Source organism: Schistocerca americana, chromosome 1 (assembly GCF_021461395.2).
Source record: "Schistocerca americana isolate TAMUIC-IGC-003095 chromosome 1, iqSchAmer2.1, whole genome shotgun sequence".
Taxonomy (NCBI): Eukaryota; Metazoa; Arthropoda; class Insecta; order Orthoptera; family Acrididae; genus Schistocerca; species Schistocerca americana.
Genome location: NC_060119.1, coordinates 235,037,878 through 235,059,354, shown reverse-complemented (window position 1 = coordinate 235,059,354; position 21,477 = coordinate 235,037,878). Strand labels below are relative to the sequence as shown.

Genomic DNA, 21,477 nt, shown 5'->3' with positions numbered 1-21,477 from the left:
GCTTTGAGAAGCACTTTTAGTGCAGGTATGCTTAAAAAAAAAAAGCCAACTGCACTATTACAAACAATGCACATTATATTATGTTAATGTTATTTTCATTAAATGTTTTTTAATACATCAGTATTCTGTAGGTCTGGTTTGCAAATGAACAACTGAGTTTGAAACTATTCACCAGCATAAATTACATGCAACTTTGACAGGAACTTGAACAAAGAATTATCAAATCTAAGTTTCTGGTCCTTCCCCAACAAAGTGTTGGAACTATATAAATACAAAGTTAAATGTTTTGCCCAAAAGTAATCCTGCTGCACAAGCTTTAAGGGATTTTTATTCTTTTTAAGAAAGAAAAAAGTAATATGTAATGTAATAAAATAACACATTTCATTGATAACAACATGAATGAAATGTTAATATATAGTTGTTAGTGTTGATAGTATTGTTAAAAATATTACCTGTGATTTTGCAAACTCTACAACATTGTAGCTGACATTGTTGAGCAATGCTAATGAATAAGCTATAAGACCTGAGTCTTTATTACGCCAAAGTTGATCCAACATGTGTGCCAATTCCAGAACTCTTCCAGCAGTGTCCACAGCAATCAAGACATTACCATTACTTCTTAATGTCTGCAATATATTTGCTGCAACACAACATTGTTAGTTTCGGTAATTTACAGTAAATCTCTTAGCACAGGTGGAAGAAAATTTGCAAAAATATTCAGTGTCTATCACAAAATGTCCCTTTGCTTAACAGAAAAAGGGGGAGAGGTTAAAAATATAATTTATTATTTATTCAATGTTCTTGTGTTCTATATTATTTACCTTCCATATTGTTGTACATAGCTTAGAACTTTCTCACCTTCTCATCACAGTACTAAAAGGGATGAGTAAAAAGAGAGAATTTTAGTCATATCAAACCTTTTATAACAGTATCTACAGCAATGGAGTCATTACATTACACTTTAAGAGGAAACAATGAAAGATTAAATGGTACCACTTCTGAAACTAAAACAATTGATCACATGAGGGGGGGGGGGGCAATCAGAGCAGAAAATATTGCAAACAAATTCACATTTTTCTTGTATTTGTGTCTCAATCAAGAGTCAGTTAATTACTTGCAACAATCTCATTCCAGTTACATTAAATTCACAGATTTTCAATTTTGTGTTTTCAAAATCTTCTACATAAGTAGAAGCAATGACTTAATCATATGTAATGCAACAGCTTTCAGTAAACTTGACTCAACTACAACTTCTTAAAACTTGATCTGTAACTTTCCAGGCAATTTATTACTTTCACCATATCAGTGAGAGGAGGAAAAATTACACTTGACTGCCACAAAGACACACCATTTACAAAATAATGTTTCAACTATATGTAATGAAGAGGATTATCACATTTCTATCATCCTGCACAAAGCAAGCAACACAGAAGATATTTTTTTCTCACTAAATCCTTATGAGTGGGATGACAATCTAATGCTTCAGATCAAACACTAACCTGGTTTGATACAGCTGTCTACGCTAACCTATACTGTGCAAGTCTCATCAACTCTACATAACTACTGCTACCTTTCTCCAACTGAACCTACATACTGCAGTCAAATGTTGAGTCTCACTCTACAATTTTTATCCCACACTAACCAAACAAACTATTCGTTGATGTATCCTTCTATTAGTTAAGTTGTGCCACAATTTCCCGTTCTCACAAATTTGATTCAGTACATCCAAAGTACTCAGGATAGTTGCTAGTCTCCTACCGAGCACCTCCCCAGGTGACAGATAGGGAGGATACTCACCAGATATAGTGGGTACCGGGGAAATAAAATATCTGGAGTGGACCAAAACTAGTGCCAAGGGCACAATTGTTCCAGTGTCTGTTAGTGGTGGATGATTAATATCCTCTGTGGCTAACAATCATAGTTGTAACATGGAGCTTGCTCCACTCGAGATTGATAGCCTCTGACAGTCAAATATGGAAAGGTCTTTTAGAGAAAAATTTCCACGGTCCAATCCAGTAGGGAAGGAGAAGGCTACATCAGATTCGGAGAGTAGCCAACTAGAAGACTCAAATGTATCAGAGCATTTGAAATCACCCAACTCTCATCAAGTACATAATGCCATGATAAAACACAAATATGTTAACTACATTGCAACACACAACATAAAGTCTTTACTGAAAACTGGAAAGCACAAAAACTTCACAAATGAATTGGACAGGCAAAACATCACAATAGCAGGACTCCAAGAAATGAGAAATAGAATAAAAGATTCATTTGTATTTCATGGTTATGGAATTTCCAATGGAAAACCAGGACAACGAGTTATGAAATAGTGCCCACAATCCGGAACAGGATTTATAGTAAATTTTAAAACAATATGTTCAATAACTGATTTTGAAGTTGTTTCTCCACGAATCACAACTTTAACTCTGAAAACGACAAACAAGGTCTATTCTATCATAAATGACCATACCCATATCAACGAGAAAAAAATTCTAACAAGAACTATGGTAGAAGTAGGAAAATTCTGGGAGTTTGGATCAGACAATAAATCAAGTCAATAAAAACAGTGTAAGGGTCTTAACAGGGTATTTTAACGTCCAGCTGGGAAAGGAAAAGAAGTAGAGATACACAACTGGAAAATGGGCTCCACATAAACAAAGTAATATAAATGGACAAAGACTCGTTGACATTTGCCAATATCTGCATGGACAAATGCTTTCATAAAAAAAATCGAAATGTTAAAGTATTGAGAGGAACAGACACAGGTTTAGATCATTATTTGGTGAAAATCAAAATCAATATGACCCTATTACGGAAAAAAATACAGAGAACAATTGGAGGTAAAAGAAAATATGACCGACATAATTCAATAAAAAAATGACAAATATTGGAAAAACACGCAAAATAAAATAGCAACAGACAATCTTGAGGAACTAATACCCGTTTTAAAACAAAATGCAGAAGAACCGGCCCAGTAAATCAATGTTAAAAAAACATCCATGATCGCCTATGGAATGTGATGAAATTCAAGATGAAAGGCATTAAGTTTGGACAAAATTTCAATCTCACAAAACAGAAGAAAATGCAACTAACATCAAAAACATCAGAAAAAATTCTCTCAAATTATCAGAAAAACAAAGCGGGAATATCTAAAGGATCTACTGAAAAAAACTACTACAAAAACAATTCCCCAGATATTATTTGAATGCCTTTGATAAACAATTACAACCCTCCCACACTGAGAAATAAAGATGGAAGAATAGCCCACAATTGTTGTGACTCGCCGCTCTTTCAAAGTGCCGCCGTGCAGCTACGCATGTCCTCTACATGCTGCGCTGTCTGCCAGCCATGCAGCAGCAGCGCCACCTAAGCGGCCAGCCAGCCAGCGGCCGCTAGACTTGGACTCAGTTATGGTTTGACTGTTAAAGTGTACACATGTCTTACTCTGTTTACTTGATCTGTGACTTTCCTGTATTGCATCTTCCTTGAAATATATTTTTTCAACTTGAAGTTATAACAATAATAACAAGGGAAACGCAGAAATCATTGCAGAGACATTCAACAAGTTCTTGAACTGTGATGAACCTGAAAAGCTTTTAACAATAGACACAAACACCCCTTGTAAAAACCAAACCAGAAAATATAAACCCACCTACAGTACAACACATAGAAATTGCACTTAAAGAAATGCAAAACTACAAAGCATGTTGAGAAAATCAAGTGTTTGCAGAAATGTGGAAGCATGGTAGTAAAACAACTCAGACATCTTTAGATATTATTTTACAAAAAATTTGAGCAACAGAAAAATTCCCACAAGAATGGGTGAGAGTTATAATTAACCCACTTTATAAGAAAGGACACAAAACACATCCAGACAACTACAGAGGAATCTTGCTCTTGGACTGTACCTACAAGATTTTGTTCCAAGATTTTACACAATAGGTTCAAAGAACAACTGGATAACGAACTGGGGGAATACCAAGGCGGCTTCAGACCTTGAAGAAGCTGTGCCAAACAAATAATTACTCTGAAATTAATCACAGCTTATTACTGCAAACAAAACAAACCTCTCTCAATCTTATAGATTTTAAGAAAGCATATGATTCTATACATAGACCCTCACTGTTAAAAATTTTGAGACATTCTGGAAACCATCCAAAATTAATTAAACTAATAGAACTTACTTTAACACATCCACAAGTTGAGAGGGGAACTTTCTGAATCATTCTTGGTAAAAACTGGTTTAAGGCAGGGAGACGGCCTGTCACCCATTCTTTTTAATTATACGTTTGAATGCATAATGAGGGAATGGTACAAGGGAAATTCAAAGAGCATTAAGGTTGGAACACAAAAAGATGACAAAGTTGAACTGTTTAGGACTTGCTGATGTCCTCTCTCTCCTCACCAACAACATTCAAGAAAACAAACAACAAATACAATCATTGCAGGAAATAGCCCAGAGTATTGGCCTTAAAATATCTTTTGAAAAAACAGAAATAATGCTAATGGAACTGCCATTGGCAAACAAAATTAGAACTGGACAGTATGACACAAAAATTGTTGAAATGTTTAAATACTTGGGGAAAATAATAGCACGCAACCTCAATGAAAAAACATCATGGGAGAGTAGAAGAAACAAACTGATTAAGACACATCATTTTCCAAAGAACATGTATAACAAAAATGCCTCTCAACAGCCACAAAACTGAAACATTACAAAACAGTAACACAGCCACAAATACCAGATGTTAGTGAAACTATACTTAAAACAACCAACACTGTAGCAATAGACAGATTACTCAAAATACCAAGGCTAGTCAGAACATGTATGAGTAAAAAATACCACGAAAATGGGGTTTGGAGAATAGCTTCAAATAAAAAAGTTTATAAAGAAATAGAACCAGTGACACGCACAATGAAAAAGAAACGGATCTCTTTCCTGGGACATCTGATAAGTACAACACAAAATAGAATAAGCAGGTGAATAATTGAGAAGTTATGGAACAGTACAAGCGGCATTAGATGGATTGCAGAGATCAATGAGGATATGATGAATTATGAAGGAGGATTTGAAAGGCAAGACAGATGCACTCAAGGTACTTCAGCACAAACATATCACACAACAAACAAAAATTAACAAATGGAGAACGGGAAAGGTGATTTTGGATGAGAGAAGGGCACAATCTGAAAAACTTAAAAAGTATTGGCCAACAAACAACAGAATAACCTAATTCATACTATGTCAATAAAGTGGTCCAATATTGGCCATAAAATAAGAACATCTTAAGTAATTATCTGATGTACCCATCTAATCTTCAGCATTCTTCTGCAGCAACATATTTCACAAGCTTCTTCTCTCTTCTTGTCTTTACTGTTTGTCATCAGTTTTTCACTTCCATACAAAGCAACATTCCAGGTATATACTTCCGCAAAAAGAACTTCTCAATAATTTAATTTATATCTGATGTTAAAATATTTCTATTTTTCAGAAATGCCTTTTTTTGCTATTGCCAGTCTACACTTTATATCTTCTCTAATTCTGCCAATGACAGTTATTTTGCTGCTAAAATGGCAAAACTCGTCTCCTATTTTTAGTGTATTTCCTAATCTAATTTCCTGAGCATCACATGATTTGATTTAACTCGTCCCTTTATTCAACTACTTCAAGTCCTTAGCGTCTCCAGAGCTACAATGTATCAGCAAATTTTAAAATATTTCCTGTGCTGCAACGCATCTGAAGAATAACATCACAGAAACCACTAAACAATGTTGTGATGAGTATTTATTCATGAAAACTAGTTTTGGTCAGAAGACTATCTTCAAGTCACAGGTGAATATTACATCACGTAAAAGGAAAGTTCCTTGGTGTAGATACATAAATATTATCACCTGAAGCACCTATCACTTATGCAAATATCCATTACCTTATACATTTTCATTAAGTCCACCGGTTGAAGGTCCACTGCAGTGTTCTCTGAACCCTCTGGCCAAAATCTTATCAGAAACTATGATATTATTTGGTCATAACGTATGCTGAACATCGTAATGGGCCATCAATTGGTGCACTTAGTGAGAGATGAAAAAATGTATAAGCAGCACATGCTGCAGTTTATAACAATCATGTCTTGATGCCATTGAACCTTCCTTTCATCTGATGTAGTGCTCATCTGTGACCTGAAGATTCTCACTTGATCAAAACTGGTTGTCTATGAATAGCCTTGATAGGTGAGTGGTCAGCGCGATGGAATGCTACACTAAGGGGCTCAGGTTCGATTCTCGGCTGGGTCGGAGATTTTCTCTGCTCAGGGACTGGGTGTTGTGTTGTCTTCATCATTATCATCTCATCCTCATCGACACGCAAGTCACCAAAATGGCATCAACACAAACATCAGGCGACCGGTCTACCCAGCGGGAGGCCCTAGCTAGAAGACATTTTATTTCAACATATATTACATCAGCTTTTGGTGGTTTACACTATTCCAGTCTTCAAACTTAAAAAGCTTTTAAGTTTTTACTTCTTCTCCAAATGTCACATTGGCTTCCTTTATTCCTTGTTCAGAGTAAAGACTGAAAGACAACAAAGTGACTACATATCCAATTTTAAGAGCATGGCATCATACATGCAAAACCTGAAGGACTACCTGGCACTAAAAATAGAATATTGTGACTTATGGAATATATTTGATGTCATACACCAGAAAATTACTCATCATCTGCATATTGTTCTGTGTTTCATGATCTAGAACCTAACAAAAATAGAAAGAAACACCTAAACATTTGAGTACATGCAAGGAGAACCAAAAAACATAGTAAACTTGCTACTATCACACCTAAAAAAGAACTTAGTAGATGAAATGTTTTGAAGTTAGAAGGCAGAAATCAAACCACAAAACAAATCGTATTTTAAGAATGATTTCATTCTGTGCAGATATACTTAACAATGAATCTTTAGATGCAACTTTATCATTTTCCACTCAAAAGGTTGTCAAAATTCAATGGTTGCTAGATCACATTTCATCTCGTATCGTTTCTACAAATCTGAAGGAATGTAGTTATAAATAAAGATACTGTCCAAATCAAATACCTGGAAAAATCAATCTTTTGCTACCCTAACTAGAATTCACAGTGCACGAGTCGTATGAGTGGCAAATTAAGAGTTGCAATTTACTTGTAGAATGTTGTGTTGATCTCTGAAATGTTGTATTCAAATATTATTACTAGAATTTCTGAACTGTGAATGAATGAATATAAATAAATAAAATCACTGGCAAAATGGAGTTAACTGGTTAGCTACAGATGACACATATTAACATACTATGATTATAATTTGTACCTAATATCTGATAATGCAATACGTACTCATTAGTTTTTCATCGCGTGTACGTCGCCTTGCCTGTTGATACGTAGCATTAAATGCATCTGTGATGAGAAGGGATGGTCGCTGGAGACGCTCCAACTCACAGCCATTAAGGTGACGTTCTTTTTTGTGATTGAAATCTACAGCATACACCATATCTTCCTCACCTACTTTTACAATCTTCCATATAGCACCACCAATCATATGGCCTGCAGGTAATGGTGTAATAGTGAGGCCATAGCCCTTTCCTAAAACAGACCAGTTATCCACACCAAATGAAATAACAGTTATGTTTATAGATCAAATTAATTTTAATTATATTCAGATGGACTAATAACAATAAAAAACGATAAATTTTATAAGAAAGTATGAGGGGCATTCAGTAAGTAATGAAACACATTTTTTTCTCAGATAATTTTAATTTCAAAAACGTGGAATTTGCTATGGGACATCATGGAATATTCCTGTTTCAGCCCCTACACTTTCAAGAAGTTCTGATAAGTGGTGGCACTGTACATAGCCTTCAAAATGGCACCTGTAACGAATGTGTGTTCCAAGCAGACAGCTTTAATCGAGTTTCTTTTCTTGTCGAACATCAACGGAGGTGATTAAACATGGGTTCATCACTTTGAAATGGAAACTAAACAGCAATTTATGAAATGGCGCCACACCACTTATCCTTCAAATAAAAAGTTCAAAACAACACCTTCAGTTCGTAAAGTCATGGCGACAGTCTTCTGGGACTTTGAAGGGGTTATTCTGCTTGATGTCCACTCTTATGGTACAACCATCAATGCAAGTGTATTGTGCTACCCTTTATAGGGTGGGGAATAATATGGTGTATTGGAATCAGGTATAAAACCAACCTGCTTTCAGGAAAAAAGTGTGGCATTCAGAATGAGATTTTCGCTCTGCAGCGGACTGTGCGCTGATATGAAACTTCCTGGCAGATTAAAACTGTGTGCTGGACCAAGACTCGAACTCGGGACCTTTGCCTTTCATGGGCAAATGCTCTACCAACTGAGCTACTCAAGCACAACTCACGCCCCGTTCTCACGGCTTTACTTCTGCCAGTACCTCATCTCCTACCTTTCAAACTTTGCAGAAGCTCTCCTGCGGACCTTGCAGAACTAGGCACTCCTGAAAGAAAGGATATTGCGGAGACATGGTAGAGCACTTGCCCGCGAAAGGCAAAGGTCCCGAGTTCGAGTCTTGGTCCGGCACACAGTTTTAATTTGCCAGGAAGATTCAAGGGTTGTATTACTTATTGAACACCCTTTAGGGACTGGACCAAGCAGTAAAGTCAACTAATTTTTGCACTGGAAGAAGCATTTATTTTATTCAAGAATGTCTCTTTATCAGTCTACAGGTTAGACCATGTAAAAAGCGGGTGTTGCTCCAAGTTGCAAATGACCCAGTTCCGATATCAGATACAAATATTTTTACTAACATGGGAAACTCTGTCCTATTCCATTTGCAAGAGAAAAATGACTGTTCATATACCTAGCATGGTGGTAGGGGAACTCTTAACATATCTTGACATCTTCAAATAGGAAGCACAGAGGAAATGAACGGAAAGAGATGAAGATAAATTCAATAAGAGAGGAACGAAAGCAGTAGCATTTTTGAGAGGTGTAAGGAGCTTGGTGAGGAATAAAGATGTTCTATGGAAGACAAAGGGAATAATATATCAATCCTACAATGTCTCTGACCTGATCTTTGCTTCTGAAACCTTGACAGTGAAGACAACAGTTTCAAGCAAGATATGGCAGGCAAAATAAAATTTCACAGAGACAGACTCAGAATACCAACAATGGATAGAGTAAGGAAAGAAGAAAAAGGGGATTGTATAGGTGTGGATAAAATCAGCAAGGCTTCAATGGTAACGTAACGAGAATTAAATGTCAGAGAACATCAAGGGTGATGTACAATTGAGGCTCAAAGACAGGTGCTAAAGAGGTAGACCAATCAATAAAATGAATAGAGGAGAGTAATTAGGGAAAAGAACGAACTCTAACAGGGTGGCTTCAAAGCATTGGTGGAAGGATACAGGAAAATGGAGAGGCTTATGAGCAAAACAGATCTGACCAGTCACTGGAAACTGCTCCTGATGATGACAAATACGATGATTATTATGATGATGATGTGCCACAATAGGCACTCTAATCCCTCATATCTAATTTTTCAGTCTTTACATACAATATACAATGCGTGTACAATGCAGACAACAGAATTATCGCATAGTTTTATGCATATGCTGATTCTCTGATTTTTTCACCTGGGTTTCCTTAGAAAACCTTCTTTCTAACAAAGTTCTCATTTATGTCCCCGAGCATCTCCGTTATGTCCTTTGTGATATTGGATTTATGAGCAATAGTAGTATGTGGTCTGGGGTATATTTCTGTGCCTAATGTTTCATTCCATATACCAGGAGACGCCTCAAGGCATAGTCAATAAACATTTTGAATTGTGGTGTCGTCAGACCATTGCCAAAAATTGTGGAGTTGTGCAAACGCATGCTAAGGGGCTTGTGATGTCATTAGACCATTGCCAAAAACTGTGGATGTGTGTCTAAACATGCTAGGAGCTTATAAAGCAGAAGAGTTGGCAATGGTTGCTTTATTTAGCACTAAGGTCCACAAATATTCAATTTCAATCATCCTACATTATGCTGTTTCTGAATTTATATTGTCTATAAGCATATGGTATGGAAATATCCTAGCACAGTAACGATTCAACCCGGATAAAACTGTAATATTGGAAAACTGAATTTAGTTGTCTCCTGCTCCCAGTGCACATGTGTGCTTGTCTATATATCCAAAAAGAAAAATAGTGTGAATAACTGAATACTGTAAAGGGCCCCACAACCACTGTTTACCATAGTAGGTGCATACAAATTGGCTTAGAAATGCAGTCAAGTGTACACACAAACTACTAAAGGAAGCATCAAACCCCTACTTCAAAAACACTACAGTTATAGCAACATGGATACATCGGCAGCAGTAAATTGTGCAGTGGCACCATAGAACCACCACTTTTCCCCTCCAATGATAAATTTTTATTAAGTTCCATCAGTAATTTGCTAAGATGTGCAGCAGTGGGGCCATAGAACTTTAAAATAAAAAAAGAATCTTTTAGTAGAAGAGGAGGAGGACTGAAATTACACAAATTGCTTGTCTTGGTGTTAAATACAGGAAACACTAGCACTAACTGTGCTGTACAGGTACCATAACACTTTTTGGCAAAACTCAGTTATCTTCGGCAGTAGCTGGATGTTGTCACAATTTAACTGTATATACTTATCAATAAAACATTTCGCAGTTTCAACTAACTACAATTTTACATCCTCTGATGATGTCTTTTTCAGTAGAGGATAAAACGCTAGGTGTAGGATCATGGCTTGGACCGTACCCCAATGCCCATAAAACTAATGCACCAATGATGCAGATATATACTATGAAAGCCAGCATCATATAATCTTCATTATACTTTTGCACAAGTTGACAGCAGGATGTGTGTCAGCTCACTCGAGGTGTATTGACAAGTCTATTTGGTAGTTCTGAAAAGCACGAGCATAATCTAGAATTTGTCTTTACAGATCCATCTCTCTTTCCCAGAACCCTCTCAACAAATCTAAGTCACCTTCACTATTACTGATTTTGTGTTATTTGTCTTGTTTTAAGGTGCAAAAACTACTAAGGTCATAAAGCGCCCATGTCAGAACTGTAGAATAGAAAGACAAAAAAGGAGTTCAAAGGGACTACACGTTAAGCCCAATCGACAGAAGGAAAGACAGCTAAAAACAGGGACTTGAAGAAAGGCTCATAAAATACACCATAGGGGCAACAGAGGTTCGGGATTGAAGAGTAAATGTCCTTCACTGTATTGCTATGATGCACGATATTCACTAAAACAGCTAATAACTCAAAAATGGCTTCAAATTGCTCTGAGCACTATGGGACTTAACATCTGAGGTCATCAGTCCCCTAGAACTTAGAACTACTTAAACCTAATTAACCTAAGGACATCACACACATCCATGCCCGAGGCAGGATTCGAACCTGCGACCGTAGTGGTCACGTGGTTCCAGACTGAAGCGCCTAGAACGCACGGCCACCCCGGCCAGCGCCAATAACTCAGATGGCAAACGTAAAACTTACATTCTGTATGTGGTTAAAAAAAGGACATTCCATCAGGAAGTAGGGATCGTCATAGGTTGAGGACAATGAGCAGGAAGTGGTGGTGGATTATGACTTAACAAATGGCGATCGCTAAAAAGACTGCGTACAACACACAACCTAGCTAAAATGATCTCCTCACAACAAGAGGGCTGAAAGGGGGTCGGCCATGCTGCTGAGAGAGGTTTAATTCTCCAGAGGTTGTTCCCATGGAGGGAAGACCAATGGTGATTCCACGGTGACACCACATGCTGACAGACAGCAACACAAGAGATCATCAGAGGGAATGGAGACGCTAGCAGGTCGAGATTTGAGGACTGCAGCCTTGGCAGCAACCTAGTTTCCTGTCAGATTGATGTGACCAAGGACCCACATAAACAACACAGTGGCTTCATCAAGAGTGAGCAAGTGAAAGCTTCCCTGGGCCCGTTGCACTAAGGGAAGGATGGTGTAGAGCAAACACAGGCTCTGAAGAGCACCGAGAGAGTTTGAGCAATTGACACAATTGGAGAGCCTGTGTCACCGGATGTACTGTATGGCCTGATACAGGGCGAAGAGCTCTGCTGTAAATACTGAGCAGTGTTCCAGAAGCCGATACCGAAAATCATTGGTGCCAATAACGAAGGCACACCTGATACCATGGTCAGTCCTACAGAAGCTAATACTGAATATCGTTGGTGCCAATAACGAAGGCACACCTGACACCATGTTCAGTCCTAGAGCCATCGGTGTACACAAAGGTACTATCATGAAGTTTCGTGTGAATGTTGATAAAGTTACAGCGCTAGAACGAGTCTGGAGTGCTGTCCTTAAGAAGTGAATTAAATCCAAGGTGAACATGGGCCGCCATACATAGCCAAGGTAGTGAAGGGGTCACACCCATCGGGAAAGTGACAGGTAGCATAGCCGGAGCAATAACCGAAAGCGAACTCCAGGAAGCAACAGAGAAGAGGGACAAGCCCCATACTAGCAGTCAAAAAAGTCTATGAAGGAGGAGGCATAGGATGGGTGGCCAGGCATGGCAGATGAATGGCAGGCGTATCTGCTAAGGAGAACATCATGTCGGTATGGCAGCTGCAGTTCAGCGGCTTCTGCAGACAGGCTGGGCTACTGTAAAAGGGGCCATGATGGTCGATCGTACTGCGACAGTGTAAGATGGAGGGACGTACAGATGCATAAACGAAACACTCATAGTCTAGTTTCGAACAGACAAGAGATTGGTACAAACGGAGGAGGGTAATCTGATCTGCTCCCCAGGAAGTATTACTGAGGACATGTAGGACATAGAGGGACCGGATACAGTGGACAGCCAGGTATGACACACAGAGGACCAAAAAGTTTCCTATCAAGCATGAGCCCTAGGAATTTCTTAGTTTCAGTGAATAGAAGAACAACAGGCTCAAGATGTCAAGACGGTGGAAGAAATCCATTACGCTGCCAAAAAAACATACAAGTAGTTTTGTCAATGGAAAAGCAAAAGCCACTGTCGACGGTCCACGAGTAAAGATGATTGAGACAACGCTAAAGATGCCGTTCAAGGAGGCAAGTCCATGGAGAGCTGCAATGAGTGGCAAAATCATCAACAAACAGGGAGCCAGATATGCCCGGCAGGAGACAGGCCATAATAGGGTTCGTGGCAATAGCAAAGAGGATGACACTCAGGACGGAACCTTGAGGCACACCATTTTCCATTTGTCCAACAAGGAAGAACTCACACATACCTTGAAAACCCTTCTCTCTTAAAAATTCCTGAAGTAAATGAGGCAGACAGCCTCGTAAGCCCCAGGTGTATGGAGTACGGAGGATACCAGTCTTTCAGCAGGTGTTGTACGCTTTCTCCAAATCAAAAAATACAATCAGAGTCCGGTATTTCCGCAGAAAACCATTCAGGACATGGGTTGACTAAGCACTGAGATGGCTAATTGCACAATGATGCGCTCAAAACCCTCATTGTGCAGTGGTTAGTAATCTGCGAGACTAGAGTTACTATACCACCTGGGGATGTATAATTTGTTCCATCACCTTGCAAACACAGCTGGTGAGAGAAATGGGGCATATGTATTAAGGAGAAAGTGCTTGCCCACAAGAGAAAGGTGCTGCAACATCCGAATGTGAACATCAAACGGTTCTGGGGCAGAGGATCAGGGTGAAGTGAGAGCACGATCTACTTCCCTCATAGTAAAAGTGGCATTGTAGCACTCACGATTCTGAAAAGAGAAGGCTATCGCCCAGAGCCTCCTCCACTCATTTCCAATGGAGGAAGGCAGGGTGATGGCAGGTGGACATAGAAATAGGGTCCACTATGACATCATCTGCTACAGTCAGGCTGGAAATTAGGGAATGAACCTCGGGTCCAGAGAGCCGTCGGAGGTTGGCCCACAAGGCAGAAGAGGGAGTGGAACTGTTCGGGAATAGGTGTGCATGGAGTCTGAAAGGAGGACAGGTGCTCCACTGTTAAGGCAGATGAGGTTGAGTTAAAGGCTAGCCAAGAGGGAACCACTCGTACATGTTTTGAAAGAGCCCTTAGGGGGATGGTGTGCATTAAAGTCATCGAGCAGCAAAAACGAGTTGGGTGAGTTGCCCAATAAGCTGGAGGAAGTCTGTCCTGATGACACTGAACGATGGAGGGATGTAAAGAGTACAAAGGGAAAAGATGATGTGAGGAAGGAAAATGCTGACTGCAACAGTCTGCAGTCAGGTGACCAGGGAGACAGTTCTGATTATGAACATCATCCTGGATGAGCACCATGACTGCCCCATGGGATGGAATTCTGTCCTTGGGGAGAGGAGGTCAAAACGGACCAGAAAGAAATGCAAAAGGTTCAAGCAGTTGTGTGGACACAATTTTGTAATCTGGAGGCAGAGAACAAGTGGACGCTGCAATTCCAAGAGCAGCTGTAATTCCTCTTTGGGGATCTGAGGCTGCAAATGTTCCACTGGAGGAGAGTTATTATGAGGAAAGGGGAAGAGGGAAAAAATGAAGAGGTGTTACCTCGGCAGCTGCTGAGTGTCAGCTTTTGGAGACCCTCCATTACTGGGCAAGGAGGCTGGAGGATCCTGCTCCATGAGGTCTACAAAGGCGTTGGCATTTTCCCTCTGTCAGTCTGCAGAGTTCAGGGTAGAGAAACAGTTGCTGGTGTGCACCGCAGAAACAGAGGTTGGCTGCGTGAGGGCGTCACATGGCAACAACACTGAAGAGGATTTTCGAGTCTGCACAGAAGAAGACCGTTTGTCTTTGCTTGAATTCTAGGAGCCTTTGCAGTTGGCAGATGATGGTTCAGGTGTTTGTTGGCTGGAGGGACATAAAAAGTCTTCACAGGAATATTTCTTCTGTGCTTTCTGGCCTGCAGGTTGTGTAGCAGGTGATTTCACCCTGTGAGGTGAAAATTTGGTGGCTTATGACACAGATGCAAGAGTAGGAGATGGGGATGTTACCGTGACATTGGGTGATATTACAAATGCGGTGCTGAACTTGAAGTCGCATGTCTGTGCAGCAGTGTCCTTCGTGGAGCGAGACGAAGCAAGACTGGTACTGTAAGTGCCGGATGGTAAAACACAGAATTTCTGACTACGGGGCGTATACGCGGACAAGGAGAAATATATCTCCCAGATTTCCCAGTTAAAAATACATTTTCTCCCGGGTGAAAATATTCGTTTTCCATGTTAAGTGACAGTATACTTTTCCTCAAAACAGAACAACTTATCAATCCCTTGAATGGTTATGATTGATGCACCGGCGTAGAATTTCCTGCCCTTAAGTAAACCAAATTCAGAAAAAAAAAGTTTTGGAAAGATCTTTGATGTGCAGCAACAGGTATGCTGCATATTTTCGTATTACGACACATCGCTTGTTACACTTTAAGATACATCACACAAATATGACAGTAAAATTTTTAATAACAACATAAATGTCTGATCTTCTGGGGTTGAAATTTTTCTAAATGGTTGTCCTCAAAGAGTTGATTTTTAAATGAGAGGCAAACACTCTGTGATTTAAGAAACTCATTGTACATTCTCACACATAGTTCAGCTTGCATAAAAGGAGATTTACTTTGAAAGTAACGATTTTCAAACAACCATTCGCAATATTTTCCTGTTAGAAATACATTCATTTCAGCAGTTGCCAGAGAGCACCAGGTAACAGGTGTCACCGCACTTAAGCAGCTATGGTGATGCAGGAAGCCCGTATGCTTTTATGTGTAAAACATTAAAAGATCTTACATTATGCCATAAAAGAAACAAGACATCAGAAGATACTCCAAGAGCATCAGAATTTCATGAACCATACTGAAATACATAATTTGGCTCTCAGTGCACATTCGTATGTCCAGATTCAGATGCAAATTTTCTTGGAGTACCAGTACTGTATTATCTCATGTTTGGTTCTTTATTGTTGCATAATGCCATACCTGCTAGAAGATGAAAAGATGCACTTTTGAAATGCAGCAAACAGTTGAAACATGCATCCCCTTCTGACATACTTAACAAACAAACAGAGCTACCAAACTGAATATTTCTGAAAAACTTCCACACTCTACTTATCAAACCACTTACTAAGCACAATCAAGAAATAACATAATCTAATATAAACCCAACAAATGCATGTAATAATGTAAAACATAAAAATCTTAATTCTATCTTTGTTATATTGTAAATGTGTTATGTTAGTTTATTATCTTCAATACTGCCAAAAAAAGAAAAAAGGTATACATCATACTTAGAATACTTCTATCACCCAAGTCAATGTTTAGAAAACAGTAGCTTATCTTAGAACCTCAAAACTTTCGTAAAATATAACTCTGTCCATAGATAAACCGTTTGTATGTGAACAAAAGCCGTCAGTCGACAACATGGCGGATAACACAGTGCGCCTGTGTAAAATACGTGATAAAAAGTGTTTGTGTTGTTGCAAAAAAAGAAGAAAAGTGAAGAAAAAACAAGGAGAGGAGAATGTAAGTAAAATGAACAACTGATAGCGCGTAACTTTCAATTCGTGAAATTGAAGTAAATGGTTGGAATCGTTGCTTTTGCACAGGCCCGCTGCAGCATCCAAACTGCTGTCGAGATTGTACTACTTTAGAAATTGAAGATCCATGTAATTTGCCAGCTGAAAATGGGTGCAAACCCGAAATGCATATTGGCGTAAATAAAACGCATTAAAAAGTGGCTGGTTGCTGTATTTTTACAGTGAAATAGTTGAAACTATTCAATAGCGTGGACTTAAACACTTCGTTTCAAATAAACTGATTGCCTCAGTGGGAAAGATTAATAAAAGCCAAATTTCTTTGGCAAACAGACAAAAACAACTTCATTGTTCTGCAAGGCGATTAATGCTTGACTGTCAGGAAGGTGAAAATAAAATATGAAACTAACAACATATTTTACCCTTCCATAATTATGTGAATGTATTTTAATTGACTTGATAGTTCCTGGCCACAGAAATCTGTTTTGTTTTCATTTGACTTGAGAGCAATAAACGAAGAGGAAGCAGCAAAATCACTAAACGTAAACACGGGTCACGTGGAGACTATCCACGTCCCCACTACAATTCAGACTGCTCTGTGCATCAGCACCGGATCAACGATATTTCCGAACTGCGGCAAAAAACACCCTCGAGCGTTTGAGGTAGGATGCAAATAAATAAATAAATAAATAAATAATCAACTTCTCAAAAATTTTTATAGCACACATCTTTCTGAGGAGACTGATATATAAAACGTGTACGAGGAAATGTAAGACATGTTATTTGGTCTTTTTTTTGTCTATTAGCTAATAACTTGCTATATTTTTTTGTGTAACATAAAATTAAATACACGATACGTGAAACCAATAAAGACAAGTGACAAGCAAGACAGTACATATTTCTTCTGTCCTCAAGTGATAGCACTTTTTTCTCTCTAGCCTTGCTACAGCTTTACATTGTGTCCTTTCCTTTCTGTGAAAGGACCTATTACCTCATCAAACTTCATCAAACGTTTTGCTACTTGAAAAAATGAATTGTCATTGTCTAACACTGAAAAAGCTGTTAATACAAACAGTACCCAAGACTGGTGTGGTTTCTCAATCTGATTACGTGTATTCTGTCGCTGTCTGCTAGATAAAACTAAATAGGCCTGTCTAATATTGCAGCAATTATAACACACACTAAACAAACAGACTGTTTTAGATTGCACTGTTTTAGCACAAATGGTCACTTTTTTTTAACACAACAGAATATAATTCACATAGTACCAATATCAAATGCCTATTAGGCCTACTATAAGCAAAAAGATTTATGTTTGGAAATAGTTTCACATTCCAGCTTCTCAAGAATGAGATCGAAAAGTAATAGTATGATTCACAATTCCTACACTTTGGAGATAAGAGTGCACGATCGATACCATCGCTACCCCAAGTTGCCACTATGCTGCAGAAGAATTGTATAAAGTTCCCCTGAAAACCGTAAGCGATCTGAGATCGAAAAGTAGTAGTACGAAATCTGGAACTGTCATATTCTTCCATAATTTGTATGATGTCCCTGTTTCTTCTCCTTCCTCATTCTAACAAACTATCTTGTCATCACTAATTCTGTAACTATTCCTGCCAGTGTCAAAACTCATTCTCCAGTTAATTTCACTAACCCTACCACAATCAAAGGCTTAGTTATTTGCGTTTATTCTACAGTTAGGCGTTATTATGTGTTTGCCCAACGTGTTTTACGCGCTACCCCCAGAACAGAACATAGGTGGCTGCTACCAAGGTCTGTACAACTGGTCGTTACTAGTGCAACAGTCTGGCCAAAATGTTTCTATCAAAATTCCGATTTCTTGGATACACCAAGAAGATAATACGTAATATTTCTTACCTGTTATTCCTGTTAGAAGTTTATTTCCACTCTGGTAATCTGAATCTAGGGATTTTGCTGGTAATTATAACAATGCTGATCATTGGCAAACCCAGTCAACCACATAAACAAACAGCGACTGACATTCACCCGTTCGGCTTTATTCTGCTCAACTCGTTAGCCCCATCCCCTTCTGTCTGCAGGAAAGTTTATTTCTAGGTGCGACAGGGATTCCCCTGGCAGAGACATGACGTACAGCACGCATGTATTCAAAAATCAACTTGTGATTCATTCAGAAATAAACTTACAGTATGTTCACAAATATTCAAAAACCAACAGGCATGTGTTTCAAAATCATATGAATAATCAATAGACCAACGTGAACTGGATAATAGGTGCTTTGTGAAAAAAGGTTTTTTTTTCCTCAAGAATATGAATTCTTGCAGCCCACGGTAGGTACCCCAGTTTGCCCCCATTGAATCTGGCAACTTGCGCACGCCAGTAAAAATTTTCAGAGTGGCATCTTGCTGCTTGCTGCTAATGCTTGTACAGCTAACAGCCACACTTCTGTAGCCGGGAACAGGAGGAGGTACTACGCATGCATGACTCAACCGCACATGAGCATGAGCCCACTCTCAAATGCTCAAACGAATCTAATGCAAACAGTTGAGACGTCCTGCTCATCAGAGGCAGTTTGTTGTTATGAAGCATTGAACAATCTTCGTAAATCCTTTGACACATTTTGCTGTTGGCAGACGCCTGTATGAGCACTGTGTTTTATTGGTGTATATGGCACGTTTCCTTTCCAACTTGAGTTTTATTTTCTTTTTTTCCTCCCGTCTATGTTTTATTGCTGCAATACTATTCTGCAGTAGCAGGATACAGTAATATCCTTTGTTAGAGTATTGTTTCTTACCAGACAAAATTACAAAAATTTAACTGAAAATGGAAATTTAAAATAAAGAAAAATTCCCAGAATTCTAAAAAATTCCCAGGTTTTTCCCGGACCTCCTGGTTGTCCCGGGTCGTATACACCCTAGACTAGCCAACAACTTGAAAGGGAGAGAGAGAGATTGGTGTGGCGGGGGGGGGGGGGGGGGGGGGGGGGGGGGGGGGGGGGGGGGGAGCAGCGGCGCTCACCAGCCTTAGCGCCTTAGGTGATTGTTGTTCACACCTCAGGTCACACCTGACAGAAGGACCAATTGGCAATTTGGGAAGGTAACAGCTCAGGTAATCACCCATCCAAATTTTGCGGCAACACAATGCATGCCCAATTCATCAGTCAACATTCATTAACATGTCCCATAACCAATACCCACTTCATCCGCAAGGTTTTGAATGGTTCGATGTCGATCCGCATGAACCAATTGTTTAAGTTTGGCAACAATGTCTGGCGTTGTGCGACTAACGGGTCATCCAGTGTGAGCATCATCTTCAATGTCTGTACAGCCGGCCCTGAACTGAGCATGCCACTCAAACACATGTGTACAGCTCATACTCTGTCCCCCAGACACTTGTTGAATCTTTGCAAGGGTCGCTGAAGCACTTTTCCCAAGATCTGCACAGAATTTGATACACACGAGCTATTCTGTTCGCGGATCCATCATAAAATCGCCACACACCAAACACAGAGTATTACGGAAATCACTGTGGACACACAACACGTCCTCCCAGCTGAATGCCACTCCACACACTGACTTATCAGATATTCAGCTCTCACCACCTAGCAATGCAAAGATCTTCTTCTTCTTCTACTACTACTACTACTACAACTACTACTTTCCAGATGGCAGCACCCGTCCCGAAAATTTTGGATTCCACCTCGTATGTAGAACATCAACTCTATATCCACATTTTCATTACAGTGCATATGGGAATGAATTATACTGCAGTGCTCAAAGATTAATTTCCATGATACATTAAAACTACATTTCAAAAAAAGACTCTTATTCAGATCTGTGCCTTTGATGGGCAGAACTTCACCTGGCCACTGCTCTCAAAAGGCAGAGATCAGAAATTAATTATCTGTCTGTCACAAAAGCTCGTAATGTACAACACTCTTCATAATATGCATCACATTTCTGAAAGACATAAAAGACATGCAAGTGTAAAGTAAATTGACAGTAATGTGCCACAAGAGATGACTACGGCAATTACTTTTATGACTTTAAGCCTGAAAAAATTTACTCTCATCCAAAATGCTTGTGTGCGAAAGCTGTTTAAGTTCTTTTTGAAACATTTTCTTCCTAGCATCTTACAGATTACACAGAGATCACTACCTTTCAGCAGAGTGGTGAAAGAAATCATCTTATGTCATTGTTTGTGTGTGCTTTCAAACAAATACATGTAAAGAAGCAAAAGCTAAAAAAGACTGCGCCCACAATATGCTACTGAAATCACCATAAAAAAAAGAATTAAAATGGAAACTGTTTTGACTGATTTTACAGGAAATTCATCAAAAGTAAAAAGTTCTTTAATCTCTATTCATGCACAATGAAAACAACTGAACTGGGAGCTTTTTTATGGAATGTATAAAATAAAAATTGACACATACAATAACAGAACACTGAAAAATAAATCAATATTTTTGGAAGAACTATTTTTTGGCACTACAGATACACTGAACACTGTAAGTTTGCATAATCTTTGGAAGAACTATTTTTCTGGCCCACACAAGTCCACTAAACATTGTAAGTTGCCAGAGATAAAAATTGTGTGCAGTCAGATATGTTGCAGCAAGAGAATAAAAATTCATTTAAATCAAATCCACATTTGCAGAAAGACTATAAATATGACCACCATACAACATAACTTAACTAATGCCATTCTTAAAATTTTAGTCCACTAGTATCTTAATTAGTAACCAATGTTTTGCTGTGAACTATGAAAACTAGATTATATTAGTATATGCTCAACTCATCAATGAATTTAGGAAAAGTATTGGAAAAAAGTTTTTAAAGAACAGCAAACTTTTAATATCCCCGCCAGTGAAATTCATGATGGAGGAAGATGAGGTGGCATAGGTAGAACAATGGAGTAGTTAAGAAACCTGCCAAGGTGCACATGTCACCTCATATGGGCAGACCCAAGGGTGGAAGTGTTTACTTGTAAGCAGC

General features: G+C 38.8%; 1 protein-coding gene across 1 annotated transcript in view; it reads right to left on the bottom strand.

The window, feature by feature from the left end:
• The window catches only part of LOC124621755 (probable cleavage and polyadenylation specificity factor subunit 2), a 185,372-nt gene that overhangs the window by 128,829 nt on the left and 35,066 nt on the right, over window positions 1–21,477 (bottom strand). The window contains exons 5-6 of the mRNA XM_047147168.1: window positions 7,363–7,608; window positions 453–640 (exon numbers count right to left, since the gene is read on the bottom strand). Coding sequence (XP_047003124.1) covers window positions 453–640; window positions 7,363–7,608 — 434 coding nt within the window. The remainder of the gene's footprint in view (window positions 1–452; window positions 641–7,362; window positions 7,609–21,477) is intronic.